We start from the raw sequence: 21,251 nt of genomic DNA, 5'->3' as shown, positions 1-21,251 counted from the left end.
CGCCATCGGTGTTTCCGATGGGCGCCGCCATCTTGGAATCGCCGCGCATGCGCAGTGGCGCGCTGACCCGGAAGCGCCTCCTCCGCCCGCCCCCTGACGTCACCGCTACCCCGGAAACGCCGGAAGCCCCGCGGGACGCCCGGGAGCTCCGGAGCAGCGCCCGGTCGCAGCCCCCTGCACAGCGCTGCCAACCCATATGCGCCGCCGGAGCCGGGAATCCCCGGGGGGGGGGTATACTTACCGGCGGCGGCTAAATTCCTGGAGACAGACATCCTCCGGACGCCGCTCCCTGCTGTCCACGCCACCGCCGTGACACCCATCCTGGGCCACCGTGGCGTCCTCCAGGAAATCCGAACCAGGCCGAGGTAGGAGACCCCCTCGCTACCGGAGTCGGCTGGCCGGCCTGGGATCCAAATCTTCTGTAGGATCCCGTCCCCTCAGGAACAGGAAACCAACTGATGCGTGGGAGAGGTGCCGCCCTTTTGTATCTGTAGGTTTCCTGTTCCTATAGGGCGGATCCCCTCTCTCGTGGTGGTGTCATGGGAGTCCGAATAAAATCCAATGCATTTGGAAGCATTTGCAATTATGTTGCAGGTCGCAACGAGGCACCGTAAGTAATCATTGCATCCAGTGTTGCAATCTGTCACCACAATTAGAGTGTTGCACGACTCATGCGTAGCCCGAGCCTAAGGGGGTTTTACACTTTTATACAGTGGGGAAAAAAAGTATTTAGTCAGTCAGCAATAGTGCAAGTTCCACCACTTAAAAAGATGAGAGGCGTCTGTAATTTACATCATAGGTAGACCTCAACTATGGGAGACAAACTGAGAAAAAAAAAATCCAGAAAATCACATTGTCTGTTTTTTTTTTCATTTTATTTGCATATTATGGTGGAAAATAAGTATTTGGTCAGAAACAAAATTTCATCTCAATACTTTGTGATATATCCTTTGTTGGCAATGACAGAGGTCAAACGTTTTCTGTAAGTCTTCACAAGGTTGCCACACACTGTTGTTGGTATGTTGGCCCATTCCTCCATGCAGATCTCCTCTAGAGCAGTGATGTTTTTGGCTTTTCGCTTGGCAACACGGACTTTCAACTCCCTCCAAAGGTTTTCTATAGAGTTGAGATCTGGAGACTGGCTAGGCCACTCCAAGACCTTGAAATGCTTCTTACAAAGCCACTCCTTCATTGCCCTGGCGGTGTGCTTTGGATCATTGTCATGTTGAAAGACCCAGCCACGTTTCATCTTCAATGCCCTTGCTGATGGAAGGAGGTTTGCACTCAAAATCTCACGATACATGGCCCCATTCATTCTTTCATGTACCCGGATCAGTCGTCCTGGCCCCTTTGCAGAGAAACAGCCCCAAAGCATGATGTTTCCACCACCATGCTTTACAGTAGGTATGGTGTTTGATGGATGCAACTCAGTATTCTTTTTCCTCCAAACACGACAAGTTGTGTTTCTACCAAACAGTTACAGTTTGGTTTCATCAGACCATAGGACATTCTCCCAAAACTCCTCTGGATCATCCAAATGCTCTCTAGCAAACTTCAGATGGGTCCGAACATGTACAGGCTTAAGCAGTGGGACACGTCTGGCACTGCAGGATCTGAGTCCATGGTGGCGTAGTGTGTTACTTATGGTAGGCCTTGTTACATTGGTCCCAGCTCTCTGCAGTTCATTCACTAGGTCCCCCCGCGTGGTTCTGGGATTTTTGCTCACCGTTCTTGTGATCATTCTGACCCCACGGGGTGGGATTTTGCGTGGAGCACCAGATCGAGGGAGATTATCAGTGGTCTTGTATGTCTTCCATTTTCTAATTATTGCTCCCACAGTTGATTTCTTCACTCCAAGCTGGTTGGCTATTGCAGATTCAGTCTTCCCAGCCTGGTGCAGGGCTACAATTTTGTTTCTGGTGTCCTTTGACAGCTCTTTGGTCTTCACCATAGTGGAGTTTGGAGTCAGACTGTTTGAGGGTGTGCACAGGTGTCTTTTTATACTGATAACAAGTTTAAACAGGTGCCATTACTACAGGTAATGAGTGGAGGAAAGAGGAGACTCTTAAAGAAGAAGTTACAGGTCTGTGAGAGCCAGAAATCTTGATTGCTTGTTTCTGACCAAATACTTATTTTCCACCATAATATGCAAATAAAATGAAAAAAAAACAGACAATGTGATTTTCTGGATTTTTTTTTCTCAGTTTGTCTCCCATAGTTGAGGTCTACCTATGATGTAAATTACAGACGCCTCTCATCTTTTTAAGTGGTGGAACTTGCACTATTGCTGACTGACTAAATACTTTTTTGCCCCACTGTATAACTAATGATTAAAATGCAATTCAGATGATACAATGATGCGCACTATTATTTTTTTTCAAAATGCATTACAGATTCCGAAAAGAAAAAAAACTTACACAGCTTTATACTTTGTGCTTCAATTTCTCATAACTTTTAGGCCTTATTCAGACGTCAGTTTTTTTGACATATGACAAAGACAGACTGAGTTTGATCAGCAATTTTCATTTACTGATGGGGACAAGGAAAAAAAAAAAAAAAAAAGTTTCTCCACCATCTCCTATCAGTCAGCCAAAAACAGAGAACACACAGGCGGCAAATGAATGCTGGCAGATTTTTCCCAGGAACCCATGAACTTGCATTGCTGATTTTGATAGGACCCTCAGACAAATATTAGACATGTCTCTGCAATTTTATACGGTCTGAGGATAAAATCTGATGTGAACAGTCCCACAGATTATCATAGGTATGAGTGCTATCCGTGAAAATAAAAGAGGCAATGGATAGCACTTGAGCGTGAAAAACCCACATGTGAAAGAGGTTGGAGGATGTTTATTAGCTCTGGAAAATTCCCTTTCCCCTGAAAGGGAACCTGTCAGGTCCCCCAATGTATTTTAGACTGGCACCATTAAATTTGCTATATGCAAAGAAACTCAGACTAGTCCGGAGAGACGAAGACAGGAGCAATGCAGGGAATGTCAATCACACCTGGCCGGAGAGATCGACTGCAGCTACTGGGACCGGACTGATTTTAGCGAGTGCAAGCCTTGCAGGACTAGCCCATGTTCATTTGCACAGTGAGCAGCAGTAAATTTGGTTTGGCACAAATTTCATTTCTGCAGCATAATCCAGATTCCCTTTAAGGCTACGTTCCCACCATGAGTTTTTGATTTAGTAAGATAGGTCACTTGAATTTTTTCGTAAACACGCAGCATAAAAAAACTCACCGAAATCTCATCCTGGAAAAGTAGCCTAAAGGGAGCTGCAAGCGACCATTCGTTGTCTATGTAGCATGCAACCGTTATACAGTTGTGCTCAAAAGTTTACATACCCCAGCAGAATTTTTGGTTTCTTGGCCTTTTTTCAGAGAATATGAATGATAACACCAAAACTTTCTCCACTCATGATTAGTGGTTGGATTGTCAAACTACTGTGTTTTCTCTTTTTAAATCATAATGACAACCCAAGACATCCAAATGACCCTGATCAAAAGTTTACATAGCCTAGTGATTTTGGCCTGATAACATGCACAGAAATTGACACAAATGGGTTTGACTGGCTACTAAAGATAACATCCTCACCTTTGACAAATGCCGGGAAAATTGTTCAGGATGCAAAAGAAAATCCACAAATAACTTCAGCTGAAATACTGGACTCTCTGAAAACTAGCGGTGTGGCTGTTTCAAGATGCACAATGAGGAAGCACTTGAAGAAAAATGGGCTACATGGTCGAGTCGCCAGAAGAAAGCCATTACTGCACAAATGCCACAAAGTATCTCGCCTACAATACGCAAAACAGCACAGAGACAAGCCTCAAAACTTCTGGAACAAGGTACTTTGGAGTGATGAGACCAAAATTGAGCTTTTTGGCCATAACCATAAAAGTTACATTTGGAAAGAGGTCAACAAGGCATATGATGAAATGAACACCATTCCTATTGTAAAGCACGGAGGTGGATCGCTGATGTTTTGGAGATGTGTGAGCTGCAAAGGTACAGGAAGCTTGGTCAAGGTTGAAGGAAAGATGAATGCAGCACGTTATTGGCAAATACTGGAGGCAAATTTCCAATCATGAGCCCGGAAGCTACGTATTGGACGTACTTGGACGTTTCAATATGACAACGATCCAAAACACAAGGCCAAGTCGACCTGTCATTGGCTACAGCAGAACAAAGTGAAGGTTCTGGAGTGGCCATCTCAGTCTCCTGACCTCAATATCATTGAAATACTCTTGGGAGAGCTCAAGCACACAGTTCATGCTAGACAGACCAGGAATTTACAGGAACTGGAGGCTTTTTGCCAAGAACAGTGGGCAGATTTACCATCTGAGAAAATAAAGAACCTCATCCACAACTACCACAAAAGACTTCAAGCTGTCATTGATGTTAGAGGGGGCAATTAAGAAGCGAGGTATGTAAACTTTTGATCAGGGTAATTTGGCTTTTTTCAGGTGACACAACCATGCAGACCATTTTTATTCAAGTGTCTCCTTATTGTGCATCTTGAAACAGCCACACAGCTAGTTTTCAGAGAGTCCAGTATTTCAGCTGATGTTATTCGTGGGTTATTCTTTGCATCCTGAACTATTTTCCCCTGGCGTTTGTCACAAGTAATAATAATAATAAATTTTATTTCTATAGCGACGACATTTCGAAGCACTTTACATTTCGGAGGGGATTTGTATAGACAATAGACATTACAGCATAACAATAATCACATAGATTATAACAAATACAAAGAGGAATGAGGGCCCTGCTCGCAAGCATACAGTCTATGAGGAAAGAGGTAGACACGAAAGGTGGGTGGTAACAATTGCCCTGATTGTTTTGACCAGCCATAATGTTAAGTGTGTAACAGTACAGACACAGAGGGCTAATGGATGCATAAAGCATGTGGGAACATGATGCGGGGAACCTGGTTATGGTAAAACCCAGGGATAGATTAGGTTAATGTGTTGAGGCGGTAGGCCAGTCTGAATAAATGCGTTTTCAGGGCACGCTTAAAATTGTGGGAATTGGGGACTAATCGTATTGACCTGGGAAGTGCATTCCAAAGAATTGGCGCAGCACGTGTAAAGTCTTGGAGACGGGAGTGGGAGGTTCTGATTATTGAGGATGCTAGGTCATCAACAGAACGGAGGGCGCGGGGTAGGGTGGTATACTGAAACAAGGGAGGAGATGTAGGGTGGTGCTGAGCCATGGAGGGCTTTGTGGGTGAGGGTAATAAGTTTATACTGAATTCTGGAGTGGATGGGTAGCCAGTGTAATGACTGGCACAAGGTAGAGGCATCGGTGTAACGATTGGTGAGGAATATGATCTTGGCTGCAGCATTCAAGACCGACTGGAGAGGGGAGAGTTTGGTAAGAGGGAGACCGATTAGAAGAGCGTTACAATAGTCCAGATGAGAATGAATAAGAGAAACAGTCAGAGTTTTTGCGGAGTTAAAAGTAAGAAAAGGTCAAATTCTAGAAATGTTTTTGAGGTGCAGATGACAAGAGCAAGCCAGTGATCGAATGTGGGGGGCAAAGGAAAGCTCAGAGTCAAGTATGACCCCAAGACAGCGGGCATGTTGCTGGGGAGTAATAGTGGAACCACACACAGAAATGGCAATGTCGGTATAGGTACATTAGTAGAGGGAGGAAACACAAGGAGTTCAGTCTTTGACAGGTTCAGTTTCAGATATAGTGAGGACATGATGTTAGACAATCGCCGGTGTTTTCTAGAAAGGCTGGCGTGATGTCAGGAGAAGAGGCATATAAGGTCACAGGTGAGGATGTTACCTTTAGTAGCTATTCAAACCCATTTGTGTCAACTTCTGTGCAGGTTATCAGGCCAAAATCACCAGGGTATGTAAACTTTTGATCAGGGTCATTTGGATGTTTTGGGTTGTCATTATGATTTAAAAAAGAGAAGACACAGTAGTTTGACAATAAATGGCTTCACCCAACCACTAACCATGAGTGGAGAAAAAGTTTTGGTGTTATCATTCATATTCTCTGAAAAAAGGCCAATAAAGCAAAAATCTGAAGGGGTATGTAAACTTTTGACCACAACTGTATGTTATTTGGAGAATCCCCGTGCCGTATTTGCTCTCTTACTTTCTGATCCATTGTCACTATTGTTAAGAGACGTTTGCTTTTCTGTTTTAAGTCTTCTAAGATGTTCCTCGGAATTGCACGGTCCTCTCGTGAAATCTTGCAATGCATGATCAAACTCCATCAGTGTGAAAACAAGATCTTCATCTAGAGACACTAGGAAAAGATGACAATGTGAACATTAGTTATTGTGTAACTAGCAAACAATCCATAATTACAAATAACACTCTGCACTACTACACAGCTTCATAGGACGAGCCGAAACAGGAGTCTTACAGATCGGAAACCAGAGTAGTAACAAGGCTAGGGGTGAAGAACAATGTAGCCGGACCATGATGTGTTCTGCAGGTAGCAGGAAACGGTTTCATGACGCCCAGAACAATGGGGAATACGCTCATGTGCAGAACAAAAGATCAGGAAACTAAAATATGGCGTCAATAATGTTACAAGACAAGGACGCTAGTCAAAGAACATCGATGCCCAGGGTGCCGATGGGCTGTTATAGTAACCAGGGGCCTAAAATCCACTGAAAGAGGAATTGCATTTTAATATATAAGCAATCAGAATATCGAATAGTCGATTTCCTAAAGTTAACTCCCTTGAAGGCCTTATCCCACAAACAAAAGTATATTTTAATCAATAGATCTTTGAATAATAATAATTTCCATAATTTGATGTGATGAATAAAATGTTCCTGTGCTGAGATAATCTTATAAATGTGTCCCTGCTGTGTACTGTGTAATGGCTGTGTCTAACCATGCAGAGATGCTGTAGCTGATAGTCGCACATACACAGCTCTTGGCCAGAGACGGAAGCATAAATGAATATACTGACGACATGGCAGTAACTCTCAGCTGCTTGCTTGAGTGAGGGAACATATTTTCCTGACTGTTTGTTTAATCACAGGAGCAAATGTTTCTGCCATGTCACCAGTCCTGTGAGCTCATCATAAATCAAGTCAGTAACGTAAGAGCTCAGATGCCGCAGTTCTTATTTCACTGGCTTAGTTTATGATAAGCTCAGAGAACTGAAGACATGTGTTGCTGTGATAAAACAAACAGACAGGGAAATGTGCTCCCTCACACAAACAAGTAAATTACAGTCCCTGCCTTGTCTTTAGTATATTCAATTACCCTTCCTTCCCTGGCCAGGAACTGTGTTATGTGAGACCATCCGTTGCCACACCTCAGCATGGTTGGACGCAGAAAATAACACAGCACAAAGCAGAGGCACATTTACAGAGATTATTTCAACACAAGAACATTTTTTTTTTAAACATAATTTCATATGGATTAAGATGCCAAAGTGCAGCAACAGAAAAAAGATACAAAGGTGTCAATGGATTACCATTTCAGAGGCCTGCATGCCCATAAATGTGGTTTTACGGAGGTTGATCTTATTGACAGATTCCCTTTAGGGCCCAGAAAGCCTGAAGGGTAATGGGGATAATGGATGAGTTTATATGCGCCCAAAAAAATATTATTGCTCCCATAGTCAAAAGAAATCAAGCTCTTGTCCTGCTGAAGGAACAGAAAAATGAAGACGTGCAGCGTCCTAAAGGTTACAATAGTCCACGGACACGGTTTACATCCACTGTAGGTGAAAACTGATCGCGGGGCAGGGGCTCTAGGTCCCCCATCCATCTAAGAATAGGTCATTAATATAAAAGTAGGGCACAACACTTTTACAGGGTTATACCCATCTTACACCCCCACAGGTCCTCACACACACTATATATATATATATATACACACACATTCAGATACAGGAGCACCAGGATGGCACCAATAGAAGCTCTTAACTTGTCACAACAATTACACTGTCATGTCCTGAATAAAACTTTATAAGAAAAAGAAGTGAAACAAGAACTGCTCAGTATGAACAGGTACAATCCACGCGTTATCAGCAGCCACAGGTGACCGCGATCCACGCACATTCATCCCTCCAGGACCCAAGCCCGCACCGAGCCTCACCTGCCTGCTCCATGACCGCCGCTCTGTGCGGCATCTCTGCAGCAGCTCCCGGGAAAGGTGCGAGGAGCTCCGCCCTGTATCACCCAGAGCCAATCACATCACAGAGATGCCGAACCGCCGTGACGTAAGGGGTAACCCGCTGTACGTGCCTTTCCTGCAATTCTTGTGACTGAAAGAATCGTGCCTGCGCACTGTCATCTCCAGCTCACCAGAATCATCTCTGCTCCGCAGAATAATCTCCAGCTCTCCAGAATCATGTCTCTTCCCCAGAATCATCCCCAGCTCTCTCAGAATCATCTCCAGCTCCCCAGCATCATATCTACTCCCCAGAATCATCTCCAGCTCTCCAGAATCATGTCTCTTCCCCAGAATCATCCCCAGCTCTCTCAGAATCATCTCCAGCTCCCCAGCATCATATCTACTCCCCAGAATCATCTCCAGCTCTCCAGAATCATGTCTCTTCCCCAGAATCATCCCCAGCTCTCTCAGAATCATCTCCAGCTCCCCAGCATCATATCTACTCCCCAGAATCATCTCCAGCTCTCCAGAATCATGTCTCTTCCCCAGAATCATGTCTCTTCCCCAGAATCATCCCCAGCTCTCTCAGAATCATCTCCAGCTCCCCAGCATCATATCTACTCCCCAGAATCATCTCCAGCTCTCCAGAATCATGTCTCTTCCCCAGAATCATCCCCAGCTCTCTCAGAATCATCTCCAGCTCCCCAGCATCATATCTACTCCCCAGAATCATCTCCAGCTCTCCAGAATCATGTCTCTTCCCCAGAATCATCCCCAGCTCTCTCAGAATCATCTCCACTCCCCCAGAATCATCTCCAGCTCCCCAGCATCATATCTACTCCCCAGAATCATCTCCAGCTCTCCAGAATCATGTCTCTTCCCCAGAATCATCCCCAGCTCTCTCAGAATCATCTCCAGCTCCCCAGCATCATATCTACTCCCCAGAATCATCTCCAGCTCTCCAGAATCATGTCTCTTCCCCAGAATCATCCCCAGCTCTCTCAGAATCATCTCCACTCCCCCAGAATCATCTCCAGCTCCCTCAGAATCATCTCCAGCTCCCCAGAATCATCTCCAGCTCCCCAGCAATCATCTCCAGCTGCCCAGTATCATCTCCAGCTCCCTCAGAATAATCTCCAGCTACCCAGAATCATCTCCATTCCCAGAATCTCCAGCTCCCCAGAATTATTTCCTGCTCCCCAGAATCATCTCCAGCTCCCCAGAATCATCTCCAGCTCCCCAGAATCATCTACAGCTCCCCAAGAATCATCTCCAGCTCTTCCAGAATCATCTTCAGCTCCCCCAGAATCATCTCCAGCTCTCCCAGAATCTACAGCTCCCCAAGAATCATCTCCAGCTCTTCCAGTATCATCTCCAGCTCCCCCAGAATCATCTCCAGCTCTCCCAGAATCATCTCCACTCCCTCAGAATCATCTCCACTCCCTCAGAATCATCTCCAGCTCCCCAGAATCATCTCCAGATCCCCCAGAATCATCTCCAGATCCCCCAGAATCATCTCCACTCCCTCAGAATCATCTCCAGCTCTTCCAGTATCATCTCCAGCTCCCCCAGAATCATCTCCAGCTCTCCCAGAATCATCTCCAGCTCTCCCAGAATCATCTCCACTCCCTCAGAATCATCTCCACTCCCTCAGAATCATCTCCACTCCCTCAGAATCATCTCCAGCTCCCCAGAATCATCTCCAGATCCCCCAGAATCATCTCCAGATCCCCAGAATCATCTCCACTCCCTCAGAATCATCTCCAGCTCGCCAGCATCATCTCCACCATCATCTCCAGCTCTCCCAGCATAATCTTCAACTCACATAGCATCATCTGCAGCTCCCCAGAATCTTATCCTGCTCCCCAGAATCATTTCCTGCTCCCCAGAATCATCTCAAGCTCCCCCAGAATCATCTCTATTCCTCAGAATCATCTCCAGCTCCCCAGAATCATTTCCTGCTCCTCAGAATCATCTCCAGCTCCCCAGAATCATCTCCACTCCCTCAGAATCTCCAGCTCCCCAGAATCATTTCCTGCTCCGCAGAATCATCTCCAGCTCCCCAGAATCATCTCCACTTCCTCAGAATCATCTACAGCTCCCCAAGAATCATCTCCAGCTCTCCCAGAATCATCTCCAGCTCCCCAGAATCATCTCCACTCCCCCAGAATCATCTCCAGCTCCCTCAGAATCATCTCCAGCTCCCCCAGAATCATCTCCAGCTCCCCCAACATCATCTCCAGCTCCCCCAACATCATCTCCAGCTCCCCCAACATCATCTCCACTCCCTCAGAATCATCTCCACTCCCTCAGAATCATCTCTAGCTCCATCTCCATCTCCCCCAGCATCATCTCCAGCTCCCCCAGAATCATCTCCAGCTCTCCCAGAATCATCTCCAGCTCTCCCAGAATCATCTCCAGCTCTCCCAGAATCATCTCCAGCTCTCCCAGAATCATCTCCAGCTCTCCCAGAATCATCTCCAGCTCTCCCAGAATCATCTCCAGCTCCCCCAGAATCATCTGCAGCTCCCTAGCATCATCTCCAGCTCGCCAGCATCATCTCCAGCTCGCCAGCATCATCTCCAGCTCGCCAGCATCATCTCCATCATCTCCAGCTCTCCCAGCATACTCTTCAACTCACATAGCATCATCTGCAGCTCCCCAGAATCTTATCCTGCTCCCCAGAATCATCTCCAGCTCCCCAGACTCATTTCCTGCTCCCCAGAATCATCTCCAGCTCCCCAGAATCATTTCCTGCTCCCCAGAATCATCTCCACTCCCTCAGAATCATCTCCAGCTCCCCAGAATCATTTCCTGCTCACCAGAATCATCTCCACTCCCCCAGAATCATCTCTATTCCTCAGAATCATCTCCAGCTCCCCAGAATCATCTCCAGCTCCCCAGAATCATCTCCACTCCCTCAGAATCATCTCCAGCTCCCTCAGAATCATCTCCAGCTCCCTCAGAATCATCTCCAGCTCCCCATGAATCATCTCCAGCTCCCCAGAATCATCTCCAGCTCCCCAGAATCATCTCCACTCCCCCAGAATCATCTCCAGCTCCCTCAGAATCATCTCCAGCTCCCCAAGAATCATCTCCAGCTCTCCCAGAATCATCTCCAGCTCCCCCAACATCATCTCCAGCTCCCCAGAATCATCTCCACTCCCTCAGAATCATCTCCACTCCCTCAGAATCATCTCTAGCTCCATCTCCATCTCCCCCAGCATCATCTCCAGCTCCCCCAGAATCATCTCCAGCTCCCCCAGAATCATCTCCAGCTCTCCCAGAATCATCTCCAGCTCTCCCAGAATCATCTCCAGCTCTCCCAGAATCATCTCCAGCTCTCCCAGAATCATCTCCAGCTCCCCCAGAATCATCTGCAGCTCCCTAGAATCATCTCCAGCTCGCCAGCATCATCTCCAGCTCGCCAGCATCATCTCCACCATCATCTCCAGCTCTCCCAGCATACTCTTCAACTCACATAGCATCATCTGCAGCTCCCCAGAATCTTATCCTGCTCCCCAGAATCATCTCCAGCTCCCCAGACTCATTTCCTGCTCCCCAGAATCATCTCCAGCTCCCCAGAATCATTTCCTGCTCCCCAGAATCATCTCCACTCCCTCAGAATCATCTCCAGCTCCCCAGAATCATTTCCTGCTCACCAGAATCATCTCCACTCCCCCAGAATCATCTCTATTCCTCAGAATCATCTCCAGCTCCCCAGAATCATCTCCAGCTCCCCAGAATCATCTCCACTCCCTCAGAATCATCTCCAGCTCCCCAGAATCATTTCCTGCTCCGCAGAATCATCTCCAGCTCCCCAGAATCATCTCCAGCAGCCCAGAATTATCTCTTGCTCCCCCAGAATCATCTCCAGCTCCCTCAGAATCATCTCCAGCTCCCCATGAATCATCTCCAGCTCCCCATGAATCATCTCCAGCTCCCCAGAATCATCTCCAGCTCCACAGAATCATCTCCAGCTCCCCAGAATCATCTCCACTCCCTCAGAATCATCTCCAGCTCCCCAGAATTATCTCTTGCTCCCCCAGAATCATCTCCAGCTCCCCAAGAATCATCTCCTGCTCTCCCAGAATCATCTGCAGCTCCCCCAGAATCATCTCCAGCTCCCCCAGAATCATCTCCAGCTCCCCCAGAATCATCTCCAGCTCCCCCAGAATCATCTCCAGCTCCCCAGCATCATCTCCAGCTCCCCAGCATCATCTCCAGCTCCCCCAGCATCATCTCCAGCTCCCCAGAATCATCTCCAGTGCGCCAGCATCATCTCCACCATCATCTCCAGCTCTCCCAGAATAATCTTCAACTCACATAGCATCATCTGCAGCTCCCCAGTATCATCTGCAGCTCCCCAGCATCATCTCCAGCTCCCCCAGAATCATCACCACTCCCCCAGAATCATCTTCAACTCCCCCAGCATCATCTCCAGCTCCCCCAGCATCATCTCCAGCTCGCCAGCATCATCTCCACCTTCAGCTCCAGCTCTCCTTCAACTCACACAGCATCATTTGCAGCTCCCCAGCATCATCACCACTCCCCCAGAATCATCTTCAACTCCCCCACAATCATCTCCAGCTCCCCCAGAATCATCTCCAGCTCCCCAGCATCATCTCCAGCTCCCCAGAATCATCTCCAGCTCCCCCAGCATCATCTCCAGCTCCCCCAGCATCATCTCCAGCTCCCCAGAATCATCTCCAGCGCGCCAGCATCATCTCCACCATCATCTCCAGCTCTCCCAGAATAATCTTCAACTCACATAGCATCATCTGCAGCTCCCCAGTATCATCTGCAGCTCCCCAGCATCATCTCCAGCTCCCCCAGAATCATCACCACTCCCCCAGAATCATCTTCAACTCCCCCAGAATCATCTCCAGCTCCCCCAGCATCATCTCCAGCTCCCCCAGCATCATCTCCACCTTCAGCTCCAGCTCTCCATCAACTCACACAGCATCATTTGCAGCTCCCCAGCATCATCACCACTCCCCCAGAATCATCTTCAACTCCCCCACAATCATCTCCAGCTCCCCCAGAATCACCACTCCCCCATAATTATCTTCAACTGCCCCACAATCATCTCCAGCTCCCCCAGAATCATCAACTCCCCCAGAATCATCTACAGCGACACCTACAAAGGCATCATCACTTTCAGAACCCTCAGCTCCACCTATAGGGCCATCTACATTGTCCCTGTGTAACTTACAGCGCCCCCAGAAACAACAGAGCCACCTAGAGCGCCCCAGTGACAGCACCACATATAGCACGCCCAGTGCTACAAATCGTGCCTATAGAGCTAACTGCGGTGCCCCAGGTGCCCTGTTTAGTGCCAGCAGCGCCCTGTGCCATCTGCAGAGCCACCACTATAGTGTCACAATGTAGAACAGCTCAGGATTAGCAGACGGCACATTTGTAGCGACAGTAGAGTGCTGCCCCAATGACTATCAGCAGAGTGCTCCAATTTAGGGTGAGGTTACACACATTTTAAAGGAAAACCCTGTCCCTTTATCTGCCGTTTGTAATAAAAAAAACCCCAGCAAACTGAGCTTTAATCACCCGAATCCAGTGCAGTGTCCTGCGCTGCTCAATGTCCGTTATCGTCTGCTGTAAGAGCGCTGCAGCCAGTCACTGAGCTCAGTGTCTAAGACTCGACTGGTGACAGGAGACACCACACTGCCTGGTGAAGAGAAAACCCGGTAACCCCGTTCACACTGAGGCTAATATATTTTTTCCGCCACTAATTATGTATTTTTTCAGAGTTTTAAAAACACCTTCCTTGTGGCCCCAATGTTCTGTCTAGAAAAACGACAAAGCTCAGAAGTGAAAAGCGCCCTGGGAGTCTGAGGCCTTCTTTGGTCATTTACATCCCACGGGCCAACGATTGGAAAGGCTCCGAGATTAAATAGTTCCAGAAACTTCATGAATAAGGAGTCATATAGAAATCTACACTCTTCAATGTATTCAGCTAAGACGTCTTGACCATTTTGACCCCATAGGCGTATTCCAAAAATTAGGGTACAGTGAATGTTCAGGGGTAAAAATTTCAAAGATGGCATTAAATCATGGGGCCCTATTTGGTCCACTTCCACCTAAAAAAATTTTTTCAAAGTAGTCAGGGTCATTGCACATCGATGTGATCACAAGAGGGTGGAGAGGTGCAGAACATGTATTGTACCATGTAGTTAGCTTACCCCTAACAAACCACAACCATTTGTTGTGTAAGACCCCTGAAATGCTCAACCCCACACAGTACAATTCCCCCACATCATTTCTCCCCATACTACCCCCTGCATGCACAGTAAGGTGCCCCCCCACCTTTGTCATTAGACTCTTAGTGATACTGACAGCATGGATCCCTAGATATAACAGAGACTGTCTTATCCAGACTTCTTGAAAAGACTCCAGCACTTGCACTTTACGACTTCTTTCCTAACTATGGACACTTTTCGCACATCCCTGTTTATGCTCAGATTTTCTAGTCTCATTCTCACCTACTATTGTTTTGTTGCCTCCGTGATATATGCTCTCCTAATTTATGCCTACATTGTGTCTATTGTAACACGCTACTTTTTGCTTATTTGCATGAATTGTTAGTCTAATTTCTAATACATAACGTTTCATTACAAATTCAATTTTTTAAACTGTGCATCTAGACCTCCTTTCCCAGGGTGGACTGCCTGTGGGTGTGTTTAGATCTGACATTTTGGTGTTTTGCTTTCACACCTTGGACAGATTGTGTTAATAAACAAAGTACATAGTATGATGCCCCCATAGTGTTTTCACGGAGTCTGATGCTCCCACAGTGACTCTCACACACAAGGTCCCCACAGTGATACCCAACACAGTCTGATGTCTTTAGAGTGACTCCTGACACAGTATGATGGCCTCAAATTTACCCCTCAAGTAGCATGATGCTCCCACTGTCACCCAACACACAGTATGTCGCCCCCACTGTCACTGTTCCTACCCCATAAAGTATGATGCCCCCACTCTCCCCCCACACACAGTATGATGCCCCACTGTCCCTACCCCACACAGTATGATGCCCCCACTGTCCCCCCGCATACATTATGCCTCCACTGTCTACCCCAGATGATTCCCCCACTGTCCCTACCCCACAGTGTGATGCCCCCACTGACCCTACCCCACAGGATGATGACACCAATGTCCCTACCCCACACAGCATGATGCCCCTCTGTCCCCCACACACAAAATGATGCCTCCACTGTCCCTACCCCACACAGTATTATGCCCCCACAGCCTCCCCCTCCAGGTTATTATACCCCATAGTTCCAAAACTGTATATTCCACCAACAGCTCCCCTCAATATGATGCCCTCACAGTATGCTTCCCCCACTGTCCCTCCCACACAGTATGATGGTCTCCACCTCACCATAGTAACATATATAGTAACATAGTTATTACGGTTGAAGGAAGACTTTAAATCCATCTAGTTCAACCCAAATCCTATCCTAACTTGCCCTAACATGTTGATCCAGAGGAATGCAAAAAAAAAAACAAACATGTAGCAAACAGTAAGCTTCACATGTCAAAGTATGTTGTGTAATTCTTGCAGTTTGTCCATATGGGTTAAACTCGTCATCTCCTCCGGTTTCTTGCATCCTCCCTTCCCTCCCAGTGATGACCTCTGGCTTTACGCATGCATACTCCGATTCCACATTGTTCCAGACATTTGTATAGCACACCCGTCCATTGCTTACTACTCTGGGGACTGTGACCTGGAAGTCTGACCAGGAAAGACAACATCCTTGTGCAGTTTTAGATTTGAAGAATGGATCAGCAAAGTTCTCACCAGGAAGTTTATTCAGGAGCTTCTGAGGACCTCTTGATGCCTGGAAGCCATGTCAGCTGCCGTCCTTGGATACAGCCATGGTAACCGCTTATCTGTCGCTTCAGTTCACTGCTCTTCATCTGCTAGTGCTTCTGTGATTCCATAGGGGCTCGAAAGCTACTGGCAGACATCTTTGTCTGTGGCTTATCGGTGAGAGAGTAATGTGATCGGTAGTCCGAAATCGGGCATGCCAAGTCAACATCTCCCCTGTCCAGCAGTTGTCCCGCGCCCTCATACACAGACTATTGGCCACAAATGTCGATATCAGTGGGTTCAGACGACATTACTTTAATGTATATATAGAGCTTAAGCACTGCAGAGTTTTATTAACCAGTTCAGAAATTCTATCAACATCAACTGATTTCTGAGATTCAAGTCAAACATCTCAAGCTATCCAGGGTGAAATCAAAATGGATTTTTACCCTAAACACCCTAGCTCCAGACGTCCTTAACCATGATCTTGAATTATACGCCTTTTAATAACACATTTATACATTTTATAATTATAGGGATCTTTTCTAAAGCCATATCATTTATTTCGGCGTAGTCGATCCTTAATAACCCACATTTACTATTTCACCAAAATATATAATACTAAGTAAAATACTAGTGGTACGTCAATATTTTTATGACTAAGCATGCAAGAGCACTTGATTTATATGGATATCATATTTTAGGTTTCAAGTATCTACTCTTTTTTTTATCCTCTGTGCAATTTCTAAGTTTTCGCACTTTACAAATTGATGCTTTTATAAAACTTTATCACACGTATAACACATACAACAACCTTTTCCATTTTATTCATTTAGTTTCATAATTCTAAGGATTTAGTTTTATACATTAATGCACTTATGATTAGAGGAGGGCAAACCTGAACAGTAAAGTTCGGCGTCCATACCAAACACCTACTGTTCAGGCACAGACATCGAACACGGACTTCACCAGGAAGTCCTTGTTATTGTTCGGCCCCCTGAACATCAGAAGTGTTTTGCGATGTCATGTGCATGAGAGCGCAGCAAACACTGCTCTGAAATCCTCCTTGCCGGTCAGAGAGTTTCAGTTCCCACGCTGTCAAATGACAGTGTTAGCAATCAGCTGTGATCGGAGGTATAAAGTTTCATAGAACCAATAGAATTCCTCATAAAAAATACAATGATCCCTTCATATATGAACCACAAAAACCAATAGCGACAGTGAAGGAACAAATGATTAATAGCATAGTATACCAAATTTATTTAGATGTATATAATAAACAATCCTAATAATTTATGACAGAAGTAAAATCACAATGAGGCATACAACAGAAACTACAAAACAGAAGTACACCACACTCAATAATTAGACATATCAGGAATATATAACAATAGTGTCTGTATGTCTATACAAAGATATATAGTGAGGATACACCTAATGAAGACATGTCTAAGTCCTAATACCTATCAGAATGGGTTATACTGTAGTACAGGTAACAGATGGATTACACTGATATAGTGAGAGACAACCATGAAGATTACCATACCATAGTAGGACAATGAGACACATGGAGTCATACATACATAAACAAATCAGATCAATTACCTGTAGCCATAGTTGCAGGGCAAATAGTCTTCTGACACGCACCTTGACGTTTGTTTCACCGCCTCTGCACCTCAATGGCAGTTCAATGGCCCGGCTGGAAGCGCAGCCTCTATGACTGGCGGTAGCCTTAATGACATCACCGCCGGTCACTGGCACTGTGCTCGCAGTTCAGTCACCGGTGGTTCTCAGCCTGAACGATCGCATCTTGGCACCGTCCAGGTTTAAAATTGTTTATCACCAGACATGGATTATGGCGTGGGACAGAACGTCGGACAGGTGAGGGATAGTTATTTTTTATTTTTGTTTTACTACAGGAGAACGAGGGATTCAGTTGAATTAGGCGTTAGGTGTTTTGTTTCTACTTAACACTTTATTCTGGCTGTGTCTTTATTTACCAACTATAGCATTAGTAATGATTAGGTGTCTTATAGTCGCCTCTCCTTAAGCAATCCATAGTCTTGAGGTCACCTGACAATACAAAGGTGACATCAACCCCACCAATATGAACCCCACTTACCACCACTACAGTACACGTGGGATGAACCAGGCAAAGAGCCAGAATTGGCACATCCAATAGATGTACCTTTTCTGGGCAGCTGCGGGCTGCTATTTTTACGCTGGGGGACCAGTATCCATGTGTCCTTACCAGCCTGAGAATACCAGCCCCCAGCTGTCTGCTTTAGCAAGGCTGGTTGTCAAAAATGGGGGGCACCCCAAGCCGTTTTTTTAATTATTTAAATAATTTAAAAAAACAGCGTAGGCACCCCTCTATTCTTGATAACCAGCCTTGCTGACAGCTGAGGGTTGCAGCCTCCAGCTGTCAGTTTTGCCTAGCTGGTTATAAAAAATATACACGGGAATCCATGCAGTTTATTTATTTAGAGTGACGGCTAATGAATACTCCTATCTGCTGCGTCTGCTCTCACTGTTATTAGCGGCAGCAGGCTAATGGGAACAGCAGTCCAATCAACCGACACCTGTGGTTGGAGGTAAACTTTATACCTCCGATCACAGCTGCACGCTCACGCTGTCATTTGCTCGGGCACCCCCCCCCCCATTCAAGTGAATGGGATCCTGGTACCTGAACACAATCTTTTTTAAACTGTCCAGCTGAACCCGCAGACATCCATTGGTCCACCCATCTCTAATCACGATTATCCCAGTTTACTCGTTCATCTTTCAATAGTCCATCCATGTGCTCCTCCTGTGTGGACTGATGAGCTATAATAGGTGGCCAGAAACAATATACAGCCATATGCTGACAACGGGGAAGAGACTTTTTCCAAAACTCTTTGTTATGCCTTTTGCAGGCCACCATACTGTTGAGCTAATATCACACACCATATCCAGGAACTCACACAGTCACAAGGAATGCCACCGGCTATGCATTGCAGCTGTAAATGTCTGCACATATGAGAGGACGCGCAAACACATGTGAAACTACATCGCTATATAAGTGAGCGGATGCAGTGCTGTCAGTCAACAGCAAAGGTGAGAGGGGGCTGTGAGCTGCTGGAGCACTCCAACCCAGAATTGGGTCAGTGACCAGATGCAAAGGGGTCTTCTCAGGCAGAGCTCACTTTATCGACACCACTGGCTGCTCCAAAGAGTGAGAGGTGAGGCACAGGAAATAAAGTGGTGGAACAGCGCCCTGCGCACCAAGAGTTCGCCAAGTGTTGTAATTTGCATAAGGGATGAGCGGACCTATGGACGCTCAGGTTCTGGTATCCGACCAAACTTTGAGGCAAAGTTTGACTAGAGTACCAGAACTTTACCCAAATTTGAACCCCATTGAAATCAATGGGGACCCAAACTTTGGGGCTAAAAATCTCTCTCTCCCAGACTGTAAAACAGACTTCCAGGAGACGTTCATGTTCGGAGTTCAGCACCAGACACTAGGTATCCGGAACAAACCTCAGGTTAGCTCATATCTAATAAAGAGCTTTTGCTGAAGTGGAGGGAGCATATAAAGGAAATCCGTCAGCAGGATTTTGTCATGTAGTTTGAGAGCAGAATAATGGAGAAGGGACCCTGATTACAGCAATGTGTCATTTACTGGTCTGTGTTGATAAAAACTGTGTTTTATCAGCAGGACATTATCATCACAGGACTAGGTGTCCAGTGCCTCCTGATTCAACCACAGCCCCATCAATGATTGTTTTTTCCATAGGCAGAAAGCCGTCAAAAAAGGAGAGAGGCCGACCATAAAGTCCATGCACAAGGTGGTGAAAAAAACAGTGGTAGTTTATTGAAGTACATCAGGTAACAATAACAGATAAACATATCAATATACACAAAAAGGACTAAAACTTAATTTTAACTAGATGTGTATTTCCTGAAGGAAGTACAGATAGTGGTTTGAAATGGTGCCCGGGCTGCCCCTTTAAGAGAGACTTGCCTGTTGCCCCTGCAAGACTTTCAACTCAGGATCCGTTTTAACTGTGGGTGCCTCTCAGGGGCCACTTTGTCCTCAGGGTCTGATTTGGTGGGTGGGGCCCCTCAGGATCCGATTTGGTGGCCTGGGCTCCTCAGGGCTTGAATTAGTGGCCGGGATCCCTCAGGGTCCAATTTGGTGGGCGGGGCCCCCTCAGGGTCCAATTTGGTGGGCGGGGCCCCCTCAGGGTCCAATTTGGTGGGCGGGGCCCCCTCAGGGTCCAATTTGGTGGGCGGGGCCCCCTCAGGGTCCAATTTGGTGGGCGGGGCCCCCTCAGGGTCCAATTTGGTGGGCGGGGCCCCCTCAGGGTCCAATTTGGTGGGCGGGGCCCCCTCAGGGTCCAATTTGGTGGGCGGGGCCCCCTCAGGGTCCAATTTGGAGGCCAAGGTGGCTCAGCCTCCTATTTGGAACCTGGGGTAACTCAGCTTTCGATTTGGCGTGCCGGCCCTTTAAGAATCACTTTGGCGCGTCAGCCCTTTAAGAGCCAGTTTGGTGCACTGGGCTTCTAAATCCACTTTGGCGGACATTCTCTCTCAGGGGCATGTGTCATGTGATGAAGCTAGATTTGCATTTGTGCTGTGGGTTTCGCTTTAAGAGCTGATATTATGTGGCAGAAGCTCTGTCCTTGGGATGTCATGTGACGTTCGTAGGCGTTGGCATAGTAACTGGGTCTGCCTGCGCATATCAATGAGCTCAACTGCCATTTCTATCGCTTCAGGGCACGTTTTCTCTGCAACACTTTCCCATTGAAATGCATTGAGGAAAATGTTTTTTCAAACGCAAATTGCGCAAAAACTACAAATCCAATCGACACGAAAATTACTTAGCACACCTCTCATGGACGCTGGCTTTGAAACGACACCTCAACGGAGTCTGTGTGTGGAGATCAACTGAATAATAAGAAGAATAAGTTAGCAGCGTTCGGATTACAATATAGTGGTTTCTTCAACCCACTATAATTAAAACCAGGGCCAGACATGAAAAGGACCAGTTAGGAGGGAGAAAAAAAGCTAATGGTGAACAAATATTGATATAAATGCTGAGACAAATGCATACAGGTGTATAAAGGATCTCTAAATATATTAAGTGAATATGAGAAGCTGTAAAAAAAAAAACGTATAAATATCGGTAATATACTGTGTACACAAGGCTACTAATAAGTGGCAGGATTATACAGAGCTCAGCAGCAGATAAGACAGTGATTGTATCACAACTGCTGCATCCAGTAAACTAAGTGACATTGCTGGAATCAGGGTCTCTGCCTCTACACTATG

The 21,251-nt window shown here is 46.4% G+C and overlaps 1 protein-coding gene across 3 annotated transcripts in view; it reads right to left on the bottom strand.

Annotated features, from left to right (window-relative positions):
• LOC141087510 (regulator of cell cycle RGCC-like) overlaps positions 1-21,251 on the bottom strand; it is a 44,021-nt gene that overhangs the window by 22,291 nt on the left and 479 nt on the right. The window contains exons 1-2 of one of the 3 annotated variants that reach the window (XM_073573055.1): positions 8,087-8,323; positions 6,117-6,269 (exon numbers count right to left, since the gene is read on the bottom strand). In XM_073573055.1, the coding sequence (XP_073429156.1) occupies positions 6,117-6,269; positions 8,087-8,120 (187 nt within the window). In that variant the 5' untranslated portion in view covers positions 8,121-8,323. Of the gene's footprint in view, positions 1-6,116; positions 6,271-8,086; positions 8,324-21,251 lie in introns of those variants that run through there. The other 2 variants (XM_073573054.1, XM_073573056.1) reach the window with 2 other exon arrangements.

The sequence above is a fragment of the Dendrobates tinctorius genome, unplaced genomic scaffold (genome assembly GCF_039654945.1).
Source record: "Dendrobates tinctorius isolate UK_male_01 unplaced genomic scaffold, ASM3965494v1 ptg000034l, whole genome shotgun sequence".
NCBI classification, from domain to species: Eukaryota; Metazoa; Chordata; class Amphibia; order Anura; family Dendrobatidae; genus Dendrobates; species Dendrobates tinctorius.
The sequence above is the reverse complement of the archived record's forward strand: the minus strand, read 5'-3'. Positions and strand labels throughout refer to the sequence as shown.